Source organism: Oryctolagus cuniculus, chromosome 11 (assembly GCF_964237555.1).
Source record: "Oryctolagus cuniculus chromosome 11, mOryCun1.1, whole genome shotgun sequence".
Classification (NCBI taxonomy): Eukaryota; Metazoa; Chordata; class Mammalia; order Lagomorpha; family Leporidae; genus Oryctolagus; species Oryctolagus cuniculus.
In genome coordinates this window covers 117,714,259-117,736,541 of record NC_091442.1, presented here as the reverse complement: position 1 = coordinate 117,736,541, position 22,283 = coordinate 117,714,259, and the positions used below count along the sequence as shown (strand labels likewise).

Sequence of the window (22,283 nt, the reverse complement as noted above, 5' to 3'; positions counted from 1 at the left end):
AAAAAAAAACCACCCCTATCTGAACCTGCGTCCAGCTGTATTCTACCATGGTGTTCACCAGCAATAAAGCTGATAATTTGGTTCTTATCTCAAGCCTGAATTCTCAACTGGTTTTCAATCCACAAGGGGGAGGAGCACAGACTCAGTTCTCTGCCCTTGAGGATCTCAGAGCCTGTTGGGGAAGACTCCCATGAAAATGGAAACTCAAATTAGAGCTAAGTGCTTTGACAGGATAAATGTTTGATCCTTGAAAAGCCCAGACCCTGTGCATAGCTGTGCTACAGGACAAGATTCAGCAACCACCGCCTAGCAGAAACCCCATTCCAGGTATGTTCTGGGACCCCACACCCTCCCAGGCCCTGACATGGTGTTGAGGAACAGTATGTGATGGCTGGGTAAACAGTGATCTCCAAGAGTCTTCTATGCTGCCGAACACCTCTCTGGGGTGGACTTTGTTTTGCTTGTCCAGGATCCACTCCCTCTTCTGATCATTTAGCTTTTAGAAACCATCCCTTCATCCCTTTCTTTTCTTTTCTTTTTTTTTTTTTTTTTTTTGACAGGCAGAGTGGACAGTGAGAGAGAGACAAAGAGAAAGGTCTTCCTTTTTCCGTTGGTTCACCCCGCAGTGACCACTCTGCGCTGACCCGAAGCCAGGAGCCAGGTGCTTCTCCTGGTCTCCCATGCGGGTGCAGGGCCCAAGGACTTGGGCCATCCTCCACTGCACTCCCAGGCCACAGCAGAGAGCTGGACTGGAAGAGGAACAACCAGGACAGAATCCGGCGCCCTGACTGGGACTAGAACCCGGTGTGCCGGCGCCACAGGCGGAGGATTAGCCTATTGAGCCACGGTGCCGGCCAGAAACCATGCCATTCTAGGCTTCAGTCGATGTAGGTTGTAAAGAACTGACCACATGGGGGATAGTATTGTGATGTAGCAGATTAAGCCACTGCCTGCAATGCTAGCATCTCAGAGTACCAGTTCATGTCCCAGCTGGTCCACTTCCAATCCAGCTCCCTGCCTGGGGAAGAAGTGGAAGATGGTCCAAGTGCTTGGGCCACTGCCACTTATGTGGGAGACCCAGATGGAGTCCCTGGCCCCTTGGTTTCAGCCTTGCCGAGCCCTGGCCACTGTGGCCATTTGAGGAGCAAACTAGCAGATGGAAGATTCTCTGTCACCTGCCTTTCAAATAAAATAAATAATCTTAAAAAAATTTTGAGGAGAACTGACCATATACCCACACCTCCAGGAAAAGGCACTGACCCAGGCCCAGTCCATCAGAGCATCCCAGGCCCTGGCCATGCCGATTGGTGTATGACCCACACCAGGCTAATGACAATTCCAGAACTACAGGGAAAGGGAAACTTTCTTCCTGTTAGTGGTCCTGCCACCATCCACGACAGGGCTGGCAGTGAGGAATGCAGCAAGAGGGAAGCAGGCCTCTGATGGCATCGTCTGAGCCCCTGGAACCCAGCTGTGCCTAAAGCCAGTATTGACCCCTGGGCCTCTCTGGAGCCAATTGAGTTTCATTTCTGTCACTGTAGCTTTAAGTCTCGACTATTCTCCAGGCCCTGGTGAGAATATTAGGTTCAACCGCCTTTCCTGCTATGGTCCTAGAGAAGTAGATGCCCCCTGGCCAGGACCCACTCAGCAAGGGCCTTACCTTCACCAGGAGGTTCTGCAGCCCAACAACCAAGGACAGTACTTGTGATGTTCCCAGTGGAGCCAGGACAGCATCCTCAGGGGCTGCTGGTGGCCGGGCCTCTGAGGGCACCAGGGCCACCAGGCTGGAGGAAAAGCTTTGTTGCAGGGCTGTCCGCAGGAAGCGTAAGATGGCGGCTGAAAGGAGGAGACGCCTTACATCTGGTTCCTAGTCTCTCCCCATCTCCCACCCTGCTGTGTCATGCTGACAGGATCATTACGGGGTGCCCATGAGCTGGCCTGGGTGGGTGGCCCTATCTCAGAACCTAGGGGGAAAACTTCTCCAGCTGGAGCCTCTGGGGACCATACCTGAGAGCAGTGCAGCTGTTTTCTTTGGAAAGCTGAGTGCCTTCATTACTTGGTCCAGTTCCACAGACAACGTCTGGTGAACCTGGAAGGGCAGGGGTAAAGGGCTGAGCCCCCACTTCTGGGTGCTTGGGCAGAAAATAGCTGGGGCCCTAGTATCTCTTCTACTGTCTCCCCCTACATTCCTGCTACTTCAAGAGGGGACAGAAGAGGCCACAGAGTCCTCTGAGCCTGGGCTTCAGAAGTGTGAGGAGGAGAATCAAGCCCACACCTACAGAATTCTCCCAATCTCCTACATCCTCGATGGCCTCCTCCGTGGTTCAGACTTCGGCTCTGCCCACCAACCAGCTAACTCAGAAGGCCTGTGGCACACCTCGCCAGCTGGAGGGCCCCCCAGCAAGTCTCTGCACCTTCCTCAACCTCCCTCACTTTGTTCATACGTGATGGAGATAACACCACCGGCTCTCACTGCCTCCAAAGCTCTTGTGAGGAGAGGTGGATGATCAGTGTGGGTGGAAATGCACCTTAACACTGTGCCCTCTGTCTTCGCTGGGTGCAGTTTCACCTGTCTCTCAAGGCTTTGCTTATAGGTTGCAAGTTCCCTAACGGGTAGGGAGCTTGCTGCATCCTTTTTTTTTTTTTTTTTATTAATTCCTCTCTGCCAAGAATACAGGCTAGGATGTATGTGATCCATGTGTGTTAAATGGGTTGTTTTAAATTAACCCAGCAATGACCCTGGATCTTTCCCTCACTTTTTAGGTAAGGAGGCTGAAGCTCACAGAGGGTTAAACATTTGGCCAGGGTCACACAGCTAATGAGCCACAGAGCTGGGACCACAAACCAGGAACTCCATCACTCCTTTGGGTGCCGCCTCATGCCCCAAAGCCACAGGAGTCACCCACTAACCTGCAGACTGCCCTGGTGCTGCTGGGCGCAGAAGGAGGCAGTGAGCAGCCAGGCGGAGCAGAGGAGCATGGTCGTGGGAGAGTCTGTCTCTGCCCAGGTGAGCGCCAGCAGCCTCTCCAGAAGCACGATCAGGGCCGTGCTGCTCAGAAGAACCGCAGCAGCTGCAGGCGTGGCAGAGCGAGGGCACGCGAGTTACACGGGAGTCCCGGTTCAGTGCCGCCATGGTGCTCAGCTCTGGCTGTATTAGGCGGCTTCATACACACACAAAACAAAAGGATCGGTTTACGACTCTAAGGGTCCCAGCTACATTCCAGAACCACAGGTTAACAGGATCGAAAAGGACTTCATGACCACCAGTTATACCCCTCTAGTTATTTATTTAAGATGGAGAAATTGTGGCACCGCGATCAAGCATGCCAGCATCCCATATAAGCACCAGTTGAATCCCAGTGGCTCCACTTCCAATCTAGCTTCCTGCTAATGAGCCTCGGAAAGCACTGGAAGATAGTCCAAGTGCCTGGGTCCTTGCCACCCATGTGGGAGACTCAGATGGAGTTCCAGGCTACTGGCTTTAGCCTGACCCAGCCCCGCCATTGAGGCCATTTGGAGAGTGAACCAGTAGATAGAAGATCTCTCTCTCTCTAACCCCACCTTTCAAATGAATAAATAAATTTCTTTTTAAAAATGATGGAAAAATTAATGGCAGTGAGGGCCACAGATACTGCCCAGCATTTTTTTTTTTTTTAAGATTTATTTGTTTATTTGAAAGTCAGAGTTACAGAGAAGGAGAGCCAGAGCCAGAGAGAGAGAGAGAGAGAGGTATCTTCCATCCTCTGGTTCACTCCCCAAATGGCCACAACGGCTGGGGCTGGTCCAGGCTGAAGCCAGGAGCCAGGGGCTTCTTCCAGGCCTCCCACATGGGTGCAGGGGCCCAAGGACTTGGGCCATCCTTTACTACTTTCCCAGGAGCACCAGCAGGGAGCAGCTGGGACTCACACCATTGCCCGTATGGAATGCCAGCACTGCAAGCGGAGGTTTAACCTTCTATGCCACAGCGCTGCCCATCCTTTTTCAATGTGTATTTATTTACTTGAAAGTCGGAGTTTCAGAGAAAGAGAGAGAGCGGGGGGGGGGGGGGGAGGGGAGGGGAGGGAGAGAGAGAGATCCCAGCACTCTTCACCGTGCCAGCCTGGGCCCACACCTCTTTTCTGACTGCTGGGCGTGGTCTGCTGCAGGTTCCAATACAGGAAGTTGAAGGAGGGCTGCAGGATGTCAACATCAGTGGGACTGCACTTCCCACACAGCTTGCTCACTGCAAGAGACGAGAGGGTCCAGGCAGCTATGCACTGCATTCTGTGGCTTTCAACATACACCAGCACTCACATATGCCACGGGTGATGGCCTGAGACTGGTTCAGTTCTGATGTCAGTCTTGGGAGCTGGTATAAACTAGGTGTCCCTGACATTGCAGCCAATGGAAAGAAACACAGTGACATAGCTGAAGGCATGTTCACACCCTCCATCTGGATAAATGTCAGGCAAGCAGCCTATAGCCACAGGTCAGCCAGTACAGAGGAGGTCAAGGATGCTGGCACGGACTGGCACAGACTCCAGGCAGCAAGGGTCTGCAGAGGTCATCAGGTCAGCCTGCCACCTTTAGCGGGAGTCCTTGCTCCTGGACACCATCCAGCCCCTCACTTCCTCCAGTGAGGGGGCACATATTCCAGCCCAAGAGAAGGTCACAATTGAAGCGCAGTTCGCAGCACTTGCCATATTCTCTCCCACGTCACCTCCACATCTGGCTGTGAACTCTTAGAATTAAGTTTTTAGCTTAAAGTTCTCCTCCCCCATGAGACCTTCTTAAGCTCTTAAAGCAAGACTCAGTGCCTCGTCTGCATCCCTCTAGCCTCATCACAGCAGGTACCACAAGGACGAGTAGACAGAGTAGAACACATCCCTCTCCTCCTGGGAACCGCCACCCCCACCCCGTCTCCCTGACCCTCACCCCAGTATGAAACCCACCCAGGTCTTCATTCACATTTTGGCCACCACAACACACTCTTACCTTCCAACTGGCTTGTGGTCAACCCTGTCAGCAGCCCCACCCACCGCCTGGCATTTCCACCCCTGCAGTGCTCTGCTCCCGGGGCTCTCACACGGACGCACTCAAGGGTGACGTGTGAGTGTCTGTCACACTACACACCACACGGAGCTGGGCCTGTTGTGCCTCCTAGTAAGAGGCCCTTCTGAAGGCCCGTTTTGTCACATACACACATCTCCGTCCCAGCCTGGTCTGACAGGCAGGTGGATGATCAGCTCCACGCAAAGGCTGGTTCTACTGGTGATCTCTGGAAGCACTTTCTGAGCTTGATGCTTGTCTTCCTGAGAGGAGGACCGGGCTCCGGGCAGTGAATGTCCCATCCTCACGGGGGGCCAAGGATGCTGACGGGCCAACCTTTCCTATTCACCTCAACCTTCCCTCAACAAATCTTCCTGTGGGAGCTGCCCATGAAGTAGAGACTGTATTCACGAGGTCTCAGTGAGGCTTGGGGGTGTGTGGAGAAAAGAGACCTAAAGATCTGTGAGTGGACCAACAGACAACTGTGGGATGAGCTGGGGAGCTGACCCTATGCCAGGGTTCATGCATGTACACAGATTTGCTTAAGGTCTACTGTACGGAGCACTGTGTGGCATTCTATACCTGCTGGATCAGGCATTCCTATCTCAACCAGGAAAGCACTGTGATCTCATTATGAAGAGCCCAAGGCCCAATGTCACACAGCTAGTGACTAAGCTGAAATCAAGCCCAGGCTTCCTTGACTGTCACCAAACATTACCAGAGAACAAGCAAGGAAAGTTCCAAGGGGCTCCTTGGTGAGAAGTCCCCAGGATCAGACCTACTAGCTACTTCCAAAGGGATCTGAAAGGTCACAAGAACCATAACACAAGTACCCCCACTGCGTGCCCAGCCTGGGCCCTCGGGCACTGTCCCAAGCTGCCAGCATACCTTGGTGAAGGAGCTTCATGGCCATGCTGTCCAGCTCCTGCTCTGCTTTGCTCCTCAGCTGCACCAAGGAGAGGAGGCTCAGCAGCAGCGGCAGGTTCCCCGAGGCTGAGAGGAACAGGGAGGGCTGCTCAGGGGGCCTGAAGTGCAAAGCACCCAGAGGACAGGCACCCCACCCCAGCATAAAGGACCGCTAATAGGGAGCACCTGATTGTCTATTTCCAAAGACGTGTGGGATTTACCCCTGCTCCTATATGGTACTCTATTGTCACAGCCTGAAGAGACTGAGAAACAGGACCAGGACTTGAACCCGAATCTGAATCCAATGCCCATCGCTTTTCCCCTTTGTATTCCATAAGTCCTGTGGTTCTTCAACAATATTATCAAACAGGTAACACTTTCCCTGCAAACAAAGGACGTGGCTCCTTTACTTGAATTCATCCTCAAACCCCCAGAGCTCAGTCAGGACTGGAACAAGTGATCCACAAATCTCTTCCCACTCACTCTTGATTGCTCAGACAAATTTAACTTAAAAATTCAGCCTCTCTAAAAATAGAGAAAGACAAACCAATCCCAATCTGGGCTCTGGGCACACGCCATGCAGGGTGGGGGCATGCACACACACACAAACACACCCACTCTTGTTAAATACCACACACACATCAAAGCAAGTGCACTGTGTGCCCACTCTCCAGCGAGAGGAAGGAGGTGAGCTTTATTTAGCCCGATGCCACATGGGCCTGACTCCTTTTTCAGAGAAAACCCTGATGCTCTCTCCTGGAGCAAACCTCAGCAGAGCAGAGCAGACATGCTCATTCTTGGCAGACCTTCAGGTCAAAATATGCTCACGGCACCTGCAGACTGACCTCCTGAGGGAGAGGCCCCATGCTCCACCAGCAGGTGCTGCAGGATGAGCAGGAAGTGGCCTCGGATGAGGCCGCCCACTTGCACATCCTCATTCCTCCGCAGGAAGGTCCTCAGGACAATCAGTACCTTGCGGGCTGTGTCCACCGGGCTGGAATAGATGAGGTCCTGAGCAGGGGACAAGAAACCAGAACTCAGAGGGCATCACAGTCGGGGACAGGTGGGATGCGGAGAGCGGGCAGAGAGACGGCGTAGACTGATGCTACTCAGCAGCTAGGTGAACTCTCACGGACTCAGCTCTATTACGAGCCAAAGGCCCTGCGGGGTGCACCGAACCCTGACAACCATCCCGCAGGACAGTCCTTTCCAGACGGGAACTCAGAGAGACGACATGTCTTGCCAAAGGTCGGTCACATTAGCCAGTCAGTGCATGTGAATGCAGGTCTCCTGGCTCCAAGCCCACAGCTCCCTCTGCTTCCCCGGACGCCTCCCTCTTCCAGATGCAAGTATTAGGGTCAAGAAGAGGTTGCTTTCAGCACAGGGTACCAGAGTGTGCCTTAAAGGAGAAGAGAAGGAGAGAGGGAATGAGCTGTCACAGGGTAGGGAGAGGATGGGCTAGGATAGACTCAGGGCACAGGAAGGGAAGTGAGGACCAGGTCAGGCCCCTTCTCTGCCGTACTTCTTTGGTTTCTGCCACAAGCTCATAGGCTTTGGAATCAGAAGACGGGAGAGGACATTGCTTTTTATTTTTGCTTCCAGAGTTATTTTTTGAGTGTACGTCAAAGGCAAAACTAGTCAGAAGCTTCACCAGCTGCTACTCCACTGATAGCTCCTGGCACTTACCAGCTCAAACTGGCCAATTCCTTTGGACAGGCTAACACGCCCGGCCAGTTAGGACTGGTGCTATGAACTCAAGGTCACACTCGGACCCTCTCCCTCTCTGGGGAGGACAGCTCCTGACACACAGAGACATGGCCACAGGGCATGTGGCCAGATAAATCCAGATGTGCTGACCACAAGGCAGGCAGGGAAGGATGGAAGCAAGGGGCATCTGAGCTTGGCTCTCACAAGCATCAATGGTTGCTGGAGAAACAATTCTAGTATCAGTTGTAGCCACTCAGCTAGGGCCTAATAATGTCAGGTGCTATGCTGTGTTCACATGGTAGCTGTATATTTGTTTATATGCTATTCATACTTTTATAATAACCCTTCCAATTAGGTGCCACCCCAATTTTTCTAATGAAGAAACTGAAGCTGATGAATTAGTTTGCCTATCAAGAAAGTAATGGAGTTAAAATTCTACTACACTGTGAGTTAATGAAAGTGAAAGATGAGATGTTTTATCTTTTGTTACCTTGTAAGGGCTTAGAAAACTCCTCTAGCAGGATAGGATCACAGAACAGGAGGGCTAGAGAGAACCAAGAGCAGTCATCCAACCCATTTCCTTTACAGAGTATGAGGCTGAAGCCGGAGTGGGGCATGACCTGCCCAAGGACACGAGGCACAAGGCCAAACCAGTTTTCTGGTCCTGCTCCTTCACCAGCACATCACTATCCTTCACCATAGAGCTGTACCTCAGAAAACTGAGTTAGTGATTTTAAAAAATTTACAGAAGCAGAGATAAAGAGAGACAGACAGACAGACAGAGACAGAGAGAAACGCAAGCACCCATCTGCTGGTTCACTTGCCAACTGCCTATAACAGCCAAACCTGGGCTGGACTGAATCCAGGAGCCAGCAACTCAGCTCAGGTCTGAAACATGGGTGGCAGGACCCAACTCCTTGAGCTACCACTGCTACCTTCCAGGGTCTGCTTTTTCAGGAAGGTGGAGTCAGGAGCCAGCACTCAGAACTGAATCCAGTCGCTGTGATGTGGGGTGCAGATGTCTTAACCACGATGCCAAACACCCATCCCTAAGCTAATGATCTTTAAAGGGTGACAAGGAAAGGGACTACTCAGCCCCTGGTGGCCGTGGTGAATGCCGTGGGAAAGCATATGTTCATGGGTTAGTGGGAGGGCTTTGGACAGAACCAGGGCCCACCCTGCAGTCTCTGCTGTCCAGAGCTGTCTAGAACTCTCTGAGGTGACTTGGTCAAGCAGGGAACAACAGAGCTCCTGTGACAGCACTGTTTTTCACATCTAAACAACCTACACGAAAGACCACCCATTGATAAGAATGGCAATTAACAGCTTTGTTTGCAGCTGTTAATTACCCACATCAAAATCAGAAATTGGTACCAACAAGTATTTTTAGATTCTTTTTCCCTCCTGTGGCTGGAAGCTGGTGAGAAATGGTAGAAATTATATATTTGAACAGACAACAAAATTGTTCCTTGCTGTTCTTTTTTTTTTGTCCTACACTGGTGTTTCTAGGATCCAACTTAGTGAAAACTCATTAACCCTGAGCTCCAGTCACAGCCATGACCCTGATTAGCTATATGACCTTGGGCAATTCAATTAGCCTCCCCAAAATGAACTTTCCATGGTTAGGAGTCAAAGCCGCTGAAAACGAGTGAAAGTGAACGGTGCAACACAGCCAGAGAATTCCTCCATACCTCTCCTCCATCCTCATGGTATCTCCACTCTGCACCTAAGGAGACTGGAGTCAGGGAAGCCTCCTTCTGAGGCCTCCGTGCTCAACCAGCCCTGAAGGCAGCTTCTTCCTGCCGAGTTCCTGGTCAGGGGAGACACAGACTCCTCTCTGCCCTGACCTCGCCCCTCCACAAAGAAGAGCTGACGAGGATGGTCCTCACTCAAGCACAGGCCCTAGGCCACAGGGATAAAGGATGGGGCAATCACTCCAGTCCCTGATTTCAGTGAAGATATTTCAAAGTACCTACTATGCATGAGGAACTGGCCCTGAATATTTCATCTGGCCAAAACACACACACAACAAACACACACACACACATACACACACACAACTGATTATCTTAGCTCTGGCCACTCTGGCACCCATCTTGCCTTCCCCTGTGCACTAATGGTTCATTTTTAACCCATTGCTTTCCCTTTAATCCTCCTGTGAGAAAGAATCTGAGCCCATACCAAGCCAATGTATGCACTTTACAAGACAACAGAGATCAGAAATGACAGGGGAAGATTTAAGTCTGCATGGGGAGCACGTGTGTGTGCCCTTCTGTGTATGTCTGTGTCTGTGGATAGATAAAGCTATCTAAGGACATGGAGTGTTAATATGCAGGTGTTACTGCTACCACAGTCACTTCAGTAAAACCAAACACTGTGCTTGTTGATGTCAAGAGCATCAAAGGATCTCTCCTCTTCTTGAACGGACTGTGTTCTCCTTGGACCAGGGTGCTCAGTACGTAACTGGCTCTGATGGCAGTGGATCTAAACCAAAGCAAGGGGCCCCGACACTATGTGTTGCAATAAGTTTGGGACCTGCTACTAGTATTCTCTCACTAAATACAAAATGTCAAATGTGCACATGATTTTTCTTTTTAAAGATTTTATTTGAGAGGTAGAGTTACAGACAGTGAAAGGGAGAGGCAGAGAGAAAGGTCTTCCATATGCTGGTTCACTCCCCAAATGCCTGCAACAGCCAGAGCCAGGAGCCAGGAACTTCCTTTAAGTCTCCCACGTAGGTACAGGGGCCCAAGGACTTGGGCCATCTTCTACTGCTTTCCCAGGCCATAGCAGAGAGCTGCATCAGAAGAGGAGCAGCCAGGACTAGAACCGGCGCCCATGTGGAATGCTGGCGCTGCAGGTGGAGGATTAACCTATTGTGCCAAAGTGCCAGCCCCACATGATTTTCTTTAAAAAAGATATAGGAATTACAGCAGTTACCTCTTTAAAAATGTCACTCTAATTTGTTTCCAATGTGCTTTTCTGAGTGGAAGGGGAAAAAAAGGTGGCATTAAAGCCAATGTGTTAGAAATTACAGACAGGGCCGGCGCCGTGGCTTACTAGGCTAATCCTCCGCCTGCGGCGCCGGCACTCTGGGTTCTAGTCCCAGTTGGGGCACTGGTTCTGTCCCGGTTGCTCCTCTTTCTGTCCAGCTCTCTGCTGTGGCCTGGGAAGGCAGTGGAGGATGGCCCAAGTGCTTGGGCCCTGCACCTGCATGGGAGACCAGGAGGAAGCGCCTGGCTCCTGGCTTTGGATCAGTGCAGTGCTCCGGCCGTAGCAGCCATTTGGAGGGTGAACCAATGGAAGGGAGACCTTTCTCTCTCTCTCACTGTCTAACTCTGCCTGTCAAAAAAAAAAAAAAAAAAAAAAAAAAAGAAAGAAATTACAGACAATATGGGGCCAGCACTGTGGCATGGCCAGTAAAGCTACAATCTGCAGCACTGGCATTCCATACTGGCACTGATTCAAGTCCTGGCTGCTCCACTTCCAATCCAGCTCCCTGAAAATGTGCCTGGGAAAGCAGCAGAAGATGGCCCAAGTCCTTGGGCCCCTGCACCCACGTGGGAGACCCAGAAGAAGATCCTGGCTCCTGGCTTCGGATCAGCCCACCTCCAGCCATGTACCCATATGGGGAGCAAACCACTGAATGGAAGATCTTTCTCTCTCTGTAACTCTACCTTTCAAATAAATAAATATATCTCTTGAAAAAATGCACAAAATAGGCAGTCTACCTTACCTAACTGATGTACCTGATGGGAATTACAGTAATATTTATTTCATAAAGAAATACTGGGGTTTCCAGCAGTTCAAGGCATGCATGAGGGAGTGTTCTGTGAATGTAATATTATCATGAAAGCCATGGAAGAAAAGAGGCCAAGTCCCTCTGCAGTCAGACATCTCTGTCTATGCCCCAGGGGTGTCCTTTAACATTCAAACCTTGTTAGCAGAATCCGTTTGAAGAGGACAGGGAGGTGAGAGGGGATGGTGACTGAGTTCCACACATTAGAGTTCTATGCCCTGGGGAGTGGAGAGGTTCCAGTCTCTCAGTGGGTAGATATCCACCGACTTAGGAAAGGCACTGGATTTACAGAAACCAGGCACCTATGGATAGGAAGGACCTCTCACTCGTGGAGACAGGGCTCGGTCCAGGGCCGAAGCAGCTTTGGCACTCCTAACCTCAGTAAACTGGCTCCCTGAGAGGGAAGGCCCACTACCTCCGAATGCCGAAGAGCCAGCGGTCACTTACTAGCAAAATGAGCAGGATGCTGGGGCTGCTTCTGAGCGTCTGGAACAGAGCTGCTAGGCTGGCAGGAAGGGCGGGATGCCCAGCACTGGGGATGTCATCCAGTTCCTCACAGCTGCTATCTTCCCAGGAGAACCACAGTTCCAGAACACGCTGCCCAAACCTACTCATCAGCTCTGGATACAGCAGGAAGAACCTGAGAAGGAGTGGGTGATGGGTGTAGACCAGGTGCAGGTCCACGATGCCTTCCAGGAATTTTCTGATTGCACTGACCACCACCTGGAAGCAAAGGAAAGCAAGGAGCTAAACACACCCTGCAGAGGGCTCGAGAGGCCCAGCAAGGCTGAGGCGGGACAGGGAAGAATGTGCTTGCATCTACTATTCCAGGACACCTTCACTGGCTCGTCATACGGCACTTTAATGAGAAATCCCCACTGCGCTTACAACAGCAGTTCTCAACCAGGGGTGATTTTGCTCCTCATGCAACATTTGGCAAAGCAGGGAGACATTCTTGATCTTCTTTGTGGGAGTGCTACTGGCACCTAGTGGGCAGACTGCAGGGGTGCTGTTAAATATCCCACAGCACACAGGAAGCCAAATGTTAAAAGTGCCAAGGCTGAGAAACGTAGCTCTGCAAGGACACTAACAGCGTATTGGCTTGTATCTACCTCCACACTAGCCTGAAGGCTGCTTGAGGGCAGGAACCATGGCAGATTACTCTGCATACCCGCACAGGGCCTGACATAGAAGGGGTGAAGGAGAAAGGTGTTGATTCATGCATTAACTCTCAAAAGCCCATCTCTTCCCATTGCACACAGAATTTTCAAGTTCCTGAGTCTGCTATTCTAGGAGTTTCACAGTTCTGATCCATTTCTGTGTTAATATGTAAGAGCCCAACTTTACTCCTCTGCGTGTGGATGTCCAGGGTCCCTGCGAGTTTGTTGGAAAGACTATTCTTTCCCCCAGGGAACTGGCTTGGCCCCCATATCTGAGTGCTTGGTTCCAGTCCTGGCTCTGCTCCTGATTCCAGCCTCCTGCTGATGCATACCCTGGGAGGTACAAGGTAATAACTCAAGTACTTTGGTCCCTGGCACACATGTGGGAAACCTGGATTGAGTTCCAGGCTCCTGGTTTTTACCTGGCTCAGCCCTAGTTATTGCAGGCATTTGGGGAATGAATCAGTGGATGAAGTAAATTCTCTCTCTCTCTCTCTCTTTTTTTTTTTTTTTTTTTTTTTTGACAGGCAGAGTTAGAGAGTGAGAGAGAGAGAGACAGAGAGAAAGGTCTTCCTTCCGTTGGTTCACCCTTCAAATGGCTGCTACGGCTGTCTCCCATGCAGGTGTAGGGCCCAAGCACTTGGGCCATCCTCCACTGCACTCCCGGGCCACAGCAGAGAGCTGGACTGGAAGAAGAGCAACCGGGACAGGACCAGCGCCCCAACCAGGACTAAAACCCGGGGTGCCAGCACCGCAGGCGGAGGATTAGCCAAGTGAGTCACGGCACCGGCCTCTCTCAGACTCTTAAGGAAATAAAAATAAACAAAAAATCAATTGTCCTTAGGGCCAGCGCTGTGGCATAATAGGTTAAGCCTCCACCTGCTGTGCCAGCATCCCATATGTGTCCTGGCAACTCCTCTTCTGATCCAGATTGCTGCTTGTGGACTGGGAAATCAGTAGAAGATGGCCCATGTGCTTGGGCCCTTGCACGTGTGGTAGACCTTCAGGAAGCTCCTGGCTCCTGGCTTTAGCAGCTCAGCTCCGGCCATTGTGGCCATTTGGGGAGTGAACCAGTAGATGGAAGACCTCTCTCTGTCTCTCCTTCTCTCTGTAACTCTGCACAAATCTTTAAAAAAAATCAATTGACCAGGGACTAGCGCTATGATTCATTGGGTTAACGCCCTGGCCTGACGTGCCGGCATCCCACATGGGCACCAGTTTGAGACCTGGCTGCTCCACTTCTGACCCAGCTCTCTGCTATGGCCTGGGAAAGCAGTAGAAGATGGCCCAAGTCCTTGGGCCCCTGCACCCATATGGGAGATCCAGAAGAAGCTCCTGGCTCCTGGCTCCTGGCTTCAGATTGGCGCAGTTCTGGCCGTTGTGGCCAAGCGGGGAGCGAACCATTGGATGGAAGATTTCTTTCTCTCTCTCTGCCTCTGCTCTCTCTGTGTAACTCTTTCAAATAAATAAATAAATCTTTTAAAAAATCAATTGACCAAACTACCCATAGTAATGTAGTTTTTGGGTAAGTTTTGAAATAAAACAGTGTGGAATACTGTAATCAATACACAGTTATTCTTAGGTGTTGAAACTTAACTGAAAAGTGATTGCTGTTAAATATAAGAGTGGGAATAAGAGAAGTAAGAGATGTGCAATTCGGGACATGCTCAAGCTGACTTGTCCCAAACGGTAGAGTTAGAAACATACCAGGGGGCCGGTGCCGCGGCTCACTAGGCTAATCCTCTGCCTTGTGGCGCCGGCACACCGGGTTCTAGTCCCGGTCGGGGCGCCGGATTCTGTCCCGGTTGCCCCTCTTCCAGGCCAGCTCTCTGCTGTGGCCAGGGAGTGCAGTGGAGGATGGCCCAAGTGCTTGGGCCCTGCACCCCATGGGAGACCAGGAGAAGCACCTGGCTCCTGGCTCCTGCCATCGGATCAGCGCGGTGCGCCGGCTGCGGCGGCCATTGGAGGGTGAACCAACAGCAAAAGGAAGACCTTTCTCTCTGTCTCTCTCTCTCTCTCACTGTCCACTCTGCCTGTCCAAAAAAAAAAAAAAAAAAAAAAATACCAGGGGATTCCAATTCAATCCCATCAAGGTGGATTTACCAATGCCATCTCACTAGTCCCAGTGATCAATTTCTGTTCACAATTGATCATATTGATAGGACTAAGAGCCAAAGGAATCACATAAACAAGACTAGTGTCTGCAAATATTAGCTGATAGAATAAAAAAGGGAGCGAACAATCCAACATGGGAAGCGAGATACACAGCAGACCCATAGAATGGCAGATGTCCTAAATAGCACTCTGGCCTCAGAATCAGCCCTTAAGGCATGCGGATCCGGCTGAAAAGCCCATGAGAGTATTTCAGGCATGGAAAGCCAAAACACTCTGGCAAAAAAAAAAAAAAAAAAAAAAAAGAAAAGAAAAGAAAGAAAGAAAGAAAAAGAAAGACATAAATGAAAGATCTCCGCGAGTGAGATCCCAGTGGAAAGAACAGGTCAGCAAAGAAGGAGGTACCTTTCTCTGAAAGGAGGAGAGAACTTCCACTTTGACTACAACCTTGTCTAAATATGATCAGAGTCGGTGAACTCAAAAGGCTTCCATAGCCTTGGCAACTCATGACAAGAGCCTAGGGTGATTACTGATGCCATAAACAAGAGTGTCAATTTGTTAAGTCAACAACAGGAGTCACTGTGCACTTACTCCTCATGTAGATCTCTGTCCTTAATGTGTTGTATAATGTGAATTAATGCTATAACTAGTACTCAAACAGTATTTTTCACTTTGTGTTTCTATATGGGTGCAAACTGTTGAAATCTTTACTTAATAAATGCTAAACTGGTATCTGTATATAAAGAGAATTGAAAATGAATCTTGATGTGAATGGAAGGGGAAAGGGAGTGGGAAAGGGGAGGGTTGCAGGTAGGAGGGAAGTTGTGGAGGGGGGAAAAGTCATTGTAATCCATAAGCTGTTCTTTGGAAATTTATATTCATTAAATAAAAGTTAAAAAAAAAAGAAATAAAACAGTGTGTAGGGATGGTGCTATGGTGTTGCGGGTAAAGCTGCTGCTTGCAACACTGGCATCCTATATGGGCGCTGGTTTGCTGCTCCACTTCCAATCCAGCTTCCTGCTAATGACCTGGGAAAACAACAGGAGATGGCTCAAGTGTTTGGGCCCTTGCAACCCACATGGGAGATCCAGATGAAGCTCCTGGCTCCTGGCTTTGGCTTGACCCAGCTCTGGCCATTGCAGTCACCTGGGAAGTGAACCAGTGGACAGAAGCCGTCTCTCACTGTGCCTCTCCCTCTATCTCTGGAACTCTTTCAAATAAATAAATCAATCTTTAAAAAAAAAAAAAAAAAAAAAAAAAAAAAAACCCCAGCCGGCGCCGCGGCTCACTAGGCTAATCCTCCACCTAGTGGCGCCAGCACACCGGGTTCTAGTCCCGGTTGGGGGCGCCGGATTCTGTCCCGGTTACCCCTCTTCCAGGCCAGCTCTCTGCTGTGGCCAGGGAGTGCAGTGGAGGATGGCCCAGGTGCTTGGGCCCTGCACCCCATGGGAGACCAGGAAAAGCACCTGGCTCCTGGCTCCTGCCATCGGATGAGCGTGGTGCGCCGGCCGCAGCGTGCCGGCCGCGGCGGCCATTGGAGGGTGAACCAACGGCAAAGGAAGACCTTTCTCTCTGTCTCTCTCTCTCACTGTCCACTCTGCCTGTCAAAAAAAAAAAATAAAAAAAAATAAAAATTAAAAAAAAAAAAAAACCCTGCGGGGCCGGTGTCATGGCACACTTGGCTAATCATTCGCCTGCAGCGCCAGCACCCCAGGTTCTAGTCCCAGTTGGGGCACCGGGTACTAGTCCCAGTTGCTCCTCTTCCAGTCAGCTCTCTGCTGTGGCCCAGGAGGGCAGCGGAGGATGGCTCATGTGCTTGGGTCCCTGCACCTGTATGGGAGACTGGGAAGAAGCACCTGGCTCCTGGCTTCGCATTGGCGTAGCGGCCATTAGGGGAGTGAACCAACAGAAGGAAGACCTTTCTCTCTGTCTCTCTCTCTCTCTCACTGTCTAACTCTGCCTGTCAAAGAAAAAAAAAAAACCTGCAGTTATCTAGTTATCTAAATCTGTTCTTCTTTTTCAAGATTATTTTGGATATTTTGGGTCACTTTTATTTATAAGAATTTTAGGACCAGCTTATTCATTTCTGTAAAAAGGGAGAAGCTTGGATTCAGATAGGGATTGAACTGGGTCTGCAGATCAGTTAGGGAAGTATTGCCATCTTAACACTACTATATTTCCCAATTCATGAGTACAAACGTTTATTTATTTAGGTCTTCTTTAATTTTTTAAAGAAAGTAAGGATGTTTTGAAATTTTACTTTGTAAGTCCTTATACTCTTTTGGTTAAGTCCACTCCAAGTATTTCATTTCCTGATGCTACTGCAAATGGAATTGTTTTCTTGATTTCATTTTCAAGCATGTTCTTTTTAAAATTATATAATTTTTTGAAAGGCAGAGAGGGAGAAAGAGAGAGGTGCAACAGCTGGGGCTGAGGCAGCCCAAAGCCAGAAGTAACTCCATTCAAGTCTCTCACATGGGTGGCAGGGACCCAAGTACTTGAGCCATCATCTGCTGCCCCTCAGGGTGCACACCAGCAGGAAGCGGGGTGGGGCTCAATATCAATCGGCTGTGCCAGAACTCCCCACACAAACTTATTTTAACTAAAAGGAAAAATCCATATTTCCTATACAATCTATCCCTCAGAGTTAAGAGAAAGCTTCCTTTTATACAGTTACTCCAGTTCAGAAGCAAAGAGAAGGTGGCAGGATAGTATTAGTTACAGCCCCTAGCGAACACATGGGCCGGGCAATGGTCGCTGGTGGCTGCTAGCATCCCAGAAAGAGAAGCCTCAGGAATTTGCGTGCCCAGGTGTCTACCGGGAAGCCCACGCCCTTCACCACACCTTCCCGCTTCCATTCGAATTAAACCAGGTATGCTCCTATCACAGTTGCCCGAGAGTGATAAAACAGGCAAAACTAATAGCAAGGAAGAGCATCCTCAGTTAAGGCTGAGCGCGAAGGAGGCGAAGCGATCTTCTCGGAAGTAAATGAGACGTTTATGAGGAATCCCTGATCCCCAAGAGTTTGCAGACTGGAGAGAGGAAACTTGTACACACACAGCTACCACCAAACCACTCCAAGTACAGGGTGGACGATTGGTATAGTGGTTAAGACACCACTTGAGATGTCACATTCCACATTGACGCCCGGCTCTGCTCCCAATTCCAGTTTCTGATTATGTGCACCCTAGTAGATAGCAGGTACTTGGTTCCTGGCCACCCACATGGGATATCTGTATTGAATTCTGGGTTCCTGACTTCAGCTTGGCCTGGCCCTGAGGGGTTGGGCATTGGGGCAGTGAACCAGAGGATGGCAGACTTCTCTCTCAGTCTGTCTCCTTCTCTCTCTTATTCTCTCTCTCTCTCTCCCTCCCTACATTTCAAATAAAATGAAAATAAATACATAAACATTTTTAAATACCAAGATTAACCTAATTAATAATGACCTGGGCCCTAGAAATCCACTCTGTTCCTAAACCGCTACCAGAAGGAGATATACTACCTCACAATTCTCTCCTGAACAAACCACAGAGTCTTGGGAGTCAGTCACGCCTGAGTCAGACTCCTGGCCCCCATCTATTAACTGTGTGACCTACAGAAAGTTACTTTAACCTCAGGCTCCATTTGCTTATCTAAAAGCTGAAATGATTATCTCTGCCTCCCAGGACTGCGGAGAGAACAAGGTAAGTTACATAGGCTCCCTATTCCTTTCTGCTCCCCTAACACCACCAACTGTCTCTCTCCGACACCCCCTTACCTTGTCACATATATCCTCGTGGTCTCCTAAGGAACGTTAGTGTACAGAGGCGCGGGAGGAGGAGGCGCCCCAGGCATGTGGTTCTTACCTCATCCAGCGCACTGTCCTGGTCCTGGCAGATCGCAAGCAGGTAGATGGAGGCTTTGAGGACAATCAGTGGAGGGCACTCGCCCTGGTCCTGCAGGGACAGGAGGAAGCTCTGCACAGCCACAGATAACTCAGCCTTTGAGACAAACCTGTCAACCAAGGAAAGCCAGAGTGAGAATGGTAGAGCTGGCAGGCCAGTGGGCTCTCTTGTCCTGCCTGGACACATCCTTCCTCAGTCCACTGTCCTGCCCCAGCATGCCCTTAGCAAATAATACCATGCACAAAGAATTGTCACACATCTACATCACATGGCTCTATGTCTTGTGCAAGGCTCCATTACAGCCAGCAATTCCTCACACACACTAGGAGGTGGGTTATCTGCCAACTGGAGCAGCACCACCGAAGAGAAGGGTGCTGCTCTGGGGCTCCGGAGGCACTGTTTTGGCAGTCAGTCCACTACTCTCTTCTTGAATCTATTATGAAACAGCCGTGTGTTCAACTGGCTACTTCCTGTGGTGGTGGTGGTCTATGCTTATCCATCCAAGGCAGATCAGGAGAGAAACAGACTGATTTTGCACTATATGTACTTCTATCCTATTGAATTTTCTGTCATGGGTATTTCTGGCCAATAAGGTTCAGAACAGAAAAGAGAAATGAGCATTTTAAAATGAATAATACCAAATGCCACGTGGTATCCTGGTCTGTGTCCTGGAACAGAAAAGGGACAGTAAAGGAAAAACTGAGGAAATATGAGTAACGTTGAGATAACAGTAACTTACCAATGTTGATTTTTAAAAACATTTATTTATTTATTTATCTGAGAGATTGAGTTACAGATAGAGAAAGGGAAAGACAGAAGAAAAGGTCTTCCCTCTGCTGGTTCACTCCCAAATGACTGCAACGGCCAGAGCTGCGCCCATCAGGAGCCAGCAGCTGCTTCTGGTCTCCCCTGTGGGTGCAGGGGCCCAAGCACTTGGGCCATCTTCCACTGCTTTCCCAAGCTGTAAGCAAGAGAGCTGGACTGGAGAGAAGCAGCCAGGACACAAACCGGCCATGTGGGATGCTGGCGCCACAGGTGGAGGCTTAGCCTACTGCACCACAGTGCCAGCCCCAATGTTGATTTCTTTTATATATATAAAAAAGGTTTATTTATTTATTTGAAAGGCAGAATCACCAACAGAGAGGGAGGGAGGGAAGCAGAGAGACAGAGAGAGAATGAATGAGGCTTCTATCCACTGGTTCACTCTCCAAATAACCACAACAGCCAGGGCTGGGCCAGACAGAAGAGCCTGGAACTCCATCCAGGTCTCCCACATGAGTACAGGTGCCCAAGTAATTAGACCATCTTCCACTGCTTTCCCAGGCACATAAGCAGGGAGCTGTATTGGAAGTGGGGCAACCAGGACTCTAACCAGTTCTCATATGGGATGCCAGCATCACAAGCAATAGCTTAAAACACAGTACCATGCTGATCCCAATATTGATTTCTTAGTTTTGATAAACGTACCATAGTTATGTTATTATAAGGAGAAAATGGGTAAGAAGTGTAAGAAAACTCTCTATATTCTTTGAAGCTTTTCTGTAAATCTAAAAATACTCCAAAATAAAATTTTTATTTAAAAAATGAAATGAATACTAACTATACTAACACATACTATAAACGTTACAGCAGCTACTGAAAAAAATAAGGTAGATCATTTAGACATATGCAGCATGAACAGATACCCAAGGCATCTGGCATAGTGGTTAAGATACCACTGGTGGGTAGGCCAGCACTGTAGCGTGGCAGGTGAAGACGCACTGCCTACGATGCCAGCATCCCATATGGACACCGGTTTATATCCCAGCTGCTCCACTTTCAACCCAGCTCCCTGTTAATAGCCTGGGAAGAGCAGAAGATGATGGCCCAAGTATCTAGGCCCCGCCACCCATGCGGGAGACCCAAAATAAGCTCCTGACTCTTGGCTTTGTCTGGCCCAATGCTGGCTGTTGCAGTCATCTAGGAAGTGAACCAGCAGATGGAAGATCTTTCTGTTTCTCCCTGTCTTGCTGTAACTCTTTCAAACTAAATAAATAAATCTTTGAGGAGCTTCTTCTGGGTCTCCCACACGAGAGAGCTAGATTGGAAGTGGAGCAGCTGGGACTCAAACAAGCGCCCATATTGGATGCCAGCACTGCAGGTGGTGGCTTTACCTGCTATGCCACAGTGCCAGCCCCTGAAGCTTTTTTTTTTTTCTGTGTACAAACAACACCCTAAAGGATACTAAAGAACACTCATTAATATTCTAGGCCCCTGTGGGGCTGGCACTGTGGTGCAGCAGGTTAAAGCTCTGGCCTGAAGTGCTGCAATCCATATGGGCACTGGTTCTAGTCCCGGCTGCTCCTCTTCCGATTCAGCTCTCTGCTATGGCCTGGGATAACAGTGGAAGATGGTCCAGGTACTTGGGCCCCTGCATCTACATGGGAGACCCGGAAGAAGCTCCTGGCTCCTGGCTTCAGATTGGCCCAGCTGCGGCCTTTGGTGGCTATTTGGGGAGTGAACCATTCGATGGAAGACCTCTTTTTCTGTCTCTACCTCTCTCTGTAACTCTGTCCTTCAAATAAATAAAATAGATCTTTAAAAAAATATTCTAGGCCTCTGTGTCTCAGCACTGTGTTTTACAAGACAGGAGCCTCAGGAACGCGACCCATTGCTCACTTAGTTTGGGTCCCCACTGCTTAGCACCAGGCTCGGAGAGGATAGCTCTGTGAGTAAGAACTGAACCAACTGGGATGTAGGTGAGGCTGCAGGACAGCAGCAGCCACAGCTCTGAGCACTGACCTGTCCTCGTAGATGTAGGCCAGGTAGAAGAGGAGCAGGATGCAGTACTGTCTCTGGCGAGCTGCTCCCTCCACGTACTGGCGATCGGACAGGAAGGCCAGGCTCTCAAGGTTTCTGCTGCTTATCTGGGGCAGCCTGTGCTGCAGGATCTCAGACACTGCAGAGAGTTCTGGGAGGGACCAGGCAGGGCAAAGTCACGCCGAGAACAGCAGAAAGCAGGTAATGGGCACAGCAGTACCCACTACGCGGAGAGTACTGCACTGGGCAGCAAGGGCACAAGCAGTAGGGAGGGAACTAGAGGACTTCTTTCCCCTTTAGGCAGCTTTCACTCTATCAGGAAAACTACAGTTAACATGTGGAAGGACTCCGATACATCTCAGAAACACTTCCACTTGACTTAGGTTTACTGTGCGGCTAGAGGCACCCCCCCCCCCCATCTCCAGGTGCTGGGAGGAAGAGGCGGATGATGAGACAGATGGTTTGCAGGATGCGTGGTCAGTGCTGTGTGTCACTGTGGAGAAGGGAGTGACTAGGGTGGGGAGGGCGGCTCAACGCGTGCACTGTGGAGGGTGAGCAGAGAACGGGTAGAGAAGGGAAGGAAGAAGACTCAGGGGATGGGAGTCAGTGTTTTCAGGTGCGGAGTCACGTGAGGACACGTCATCACGTTTCTGTTCAGTGTGGCCGGTGAAAAAACGTGAGGTCAGGAGCTGCAGAACTGTGGGACATATTTCACAGCTAGACTATGACAGCCCTTGAATGATGCTTGAAGCATTTGGGTTTTGTCCTGAAGACAGATTCTTATGAATCCTCTGTTCCATAACAGAACGGATATTTTAATACCCAAAGAATAGGAAGGAAAAGGACCCTCAGAGCTTAACACTTGAATAAAATCAACTCTATGGAAAA

The 22,283-nt window shown here is 49.9% G+C and overlaps 1 protein-coding gene across 6 annotated transcripts in view; it reads right to left on the bottom strand.

Annotated features, from left to right (window-relative positions):
• The window catches only part of MEI1 (meiotic double-stranded break formation protein 1), a 75,178-nt gene that overhangs the window by 6,105 nt on the left and 46,790 nt on the right, over window positions 1-22,283 (bottom strand). For 5 of the 6 annotated variants that reach the window (XM_051834030.2, XM_051834027.2, XM_051834028.2 and 2 more), the window contains 9 exons: window positions 21,378-21,546; window positions 18,558-18,705; window positions 11,888-12,163; window positions 6,780-6,945; window positions 5,917-6,021; window positions 4,112-4,222; window positions 2,911-3,071; window positions 2,008-2,089; window positions 1,661-1,836 (listed from right to left, as the gene is read on the bottom strand). In XM_051834030.2, the coding sequence (XP_051689990.2) occupies window positions 1,661-1,836; window positions 2,008-2,089; window positions 2,911-3,071; window positions 4,112-4,222; window positions 5,917-6,021; window positions 6,780-6,945; window positions 11,888-12,163; window positions 18,558-18,705; window positions 21,378-21,546 (1,394 nt within the window). The remainder of the gene's footprint in view (window positions 1-1,660; window positions 1,837-2,007; window positions 2,090-2,910; window positions 3,072-4,111; window positions 4,223-5,916; window positions 6,022-6,779; window positions 6,946-11,887; window positions 12,164-18,557; window positions 18,706-21,377; window positions 21,547-22,283) is intronic. The other variant, XM_051834029.2, reaches the window with a different exon arrangement.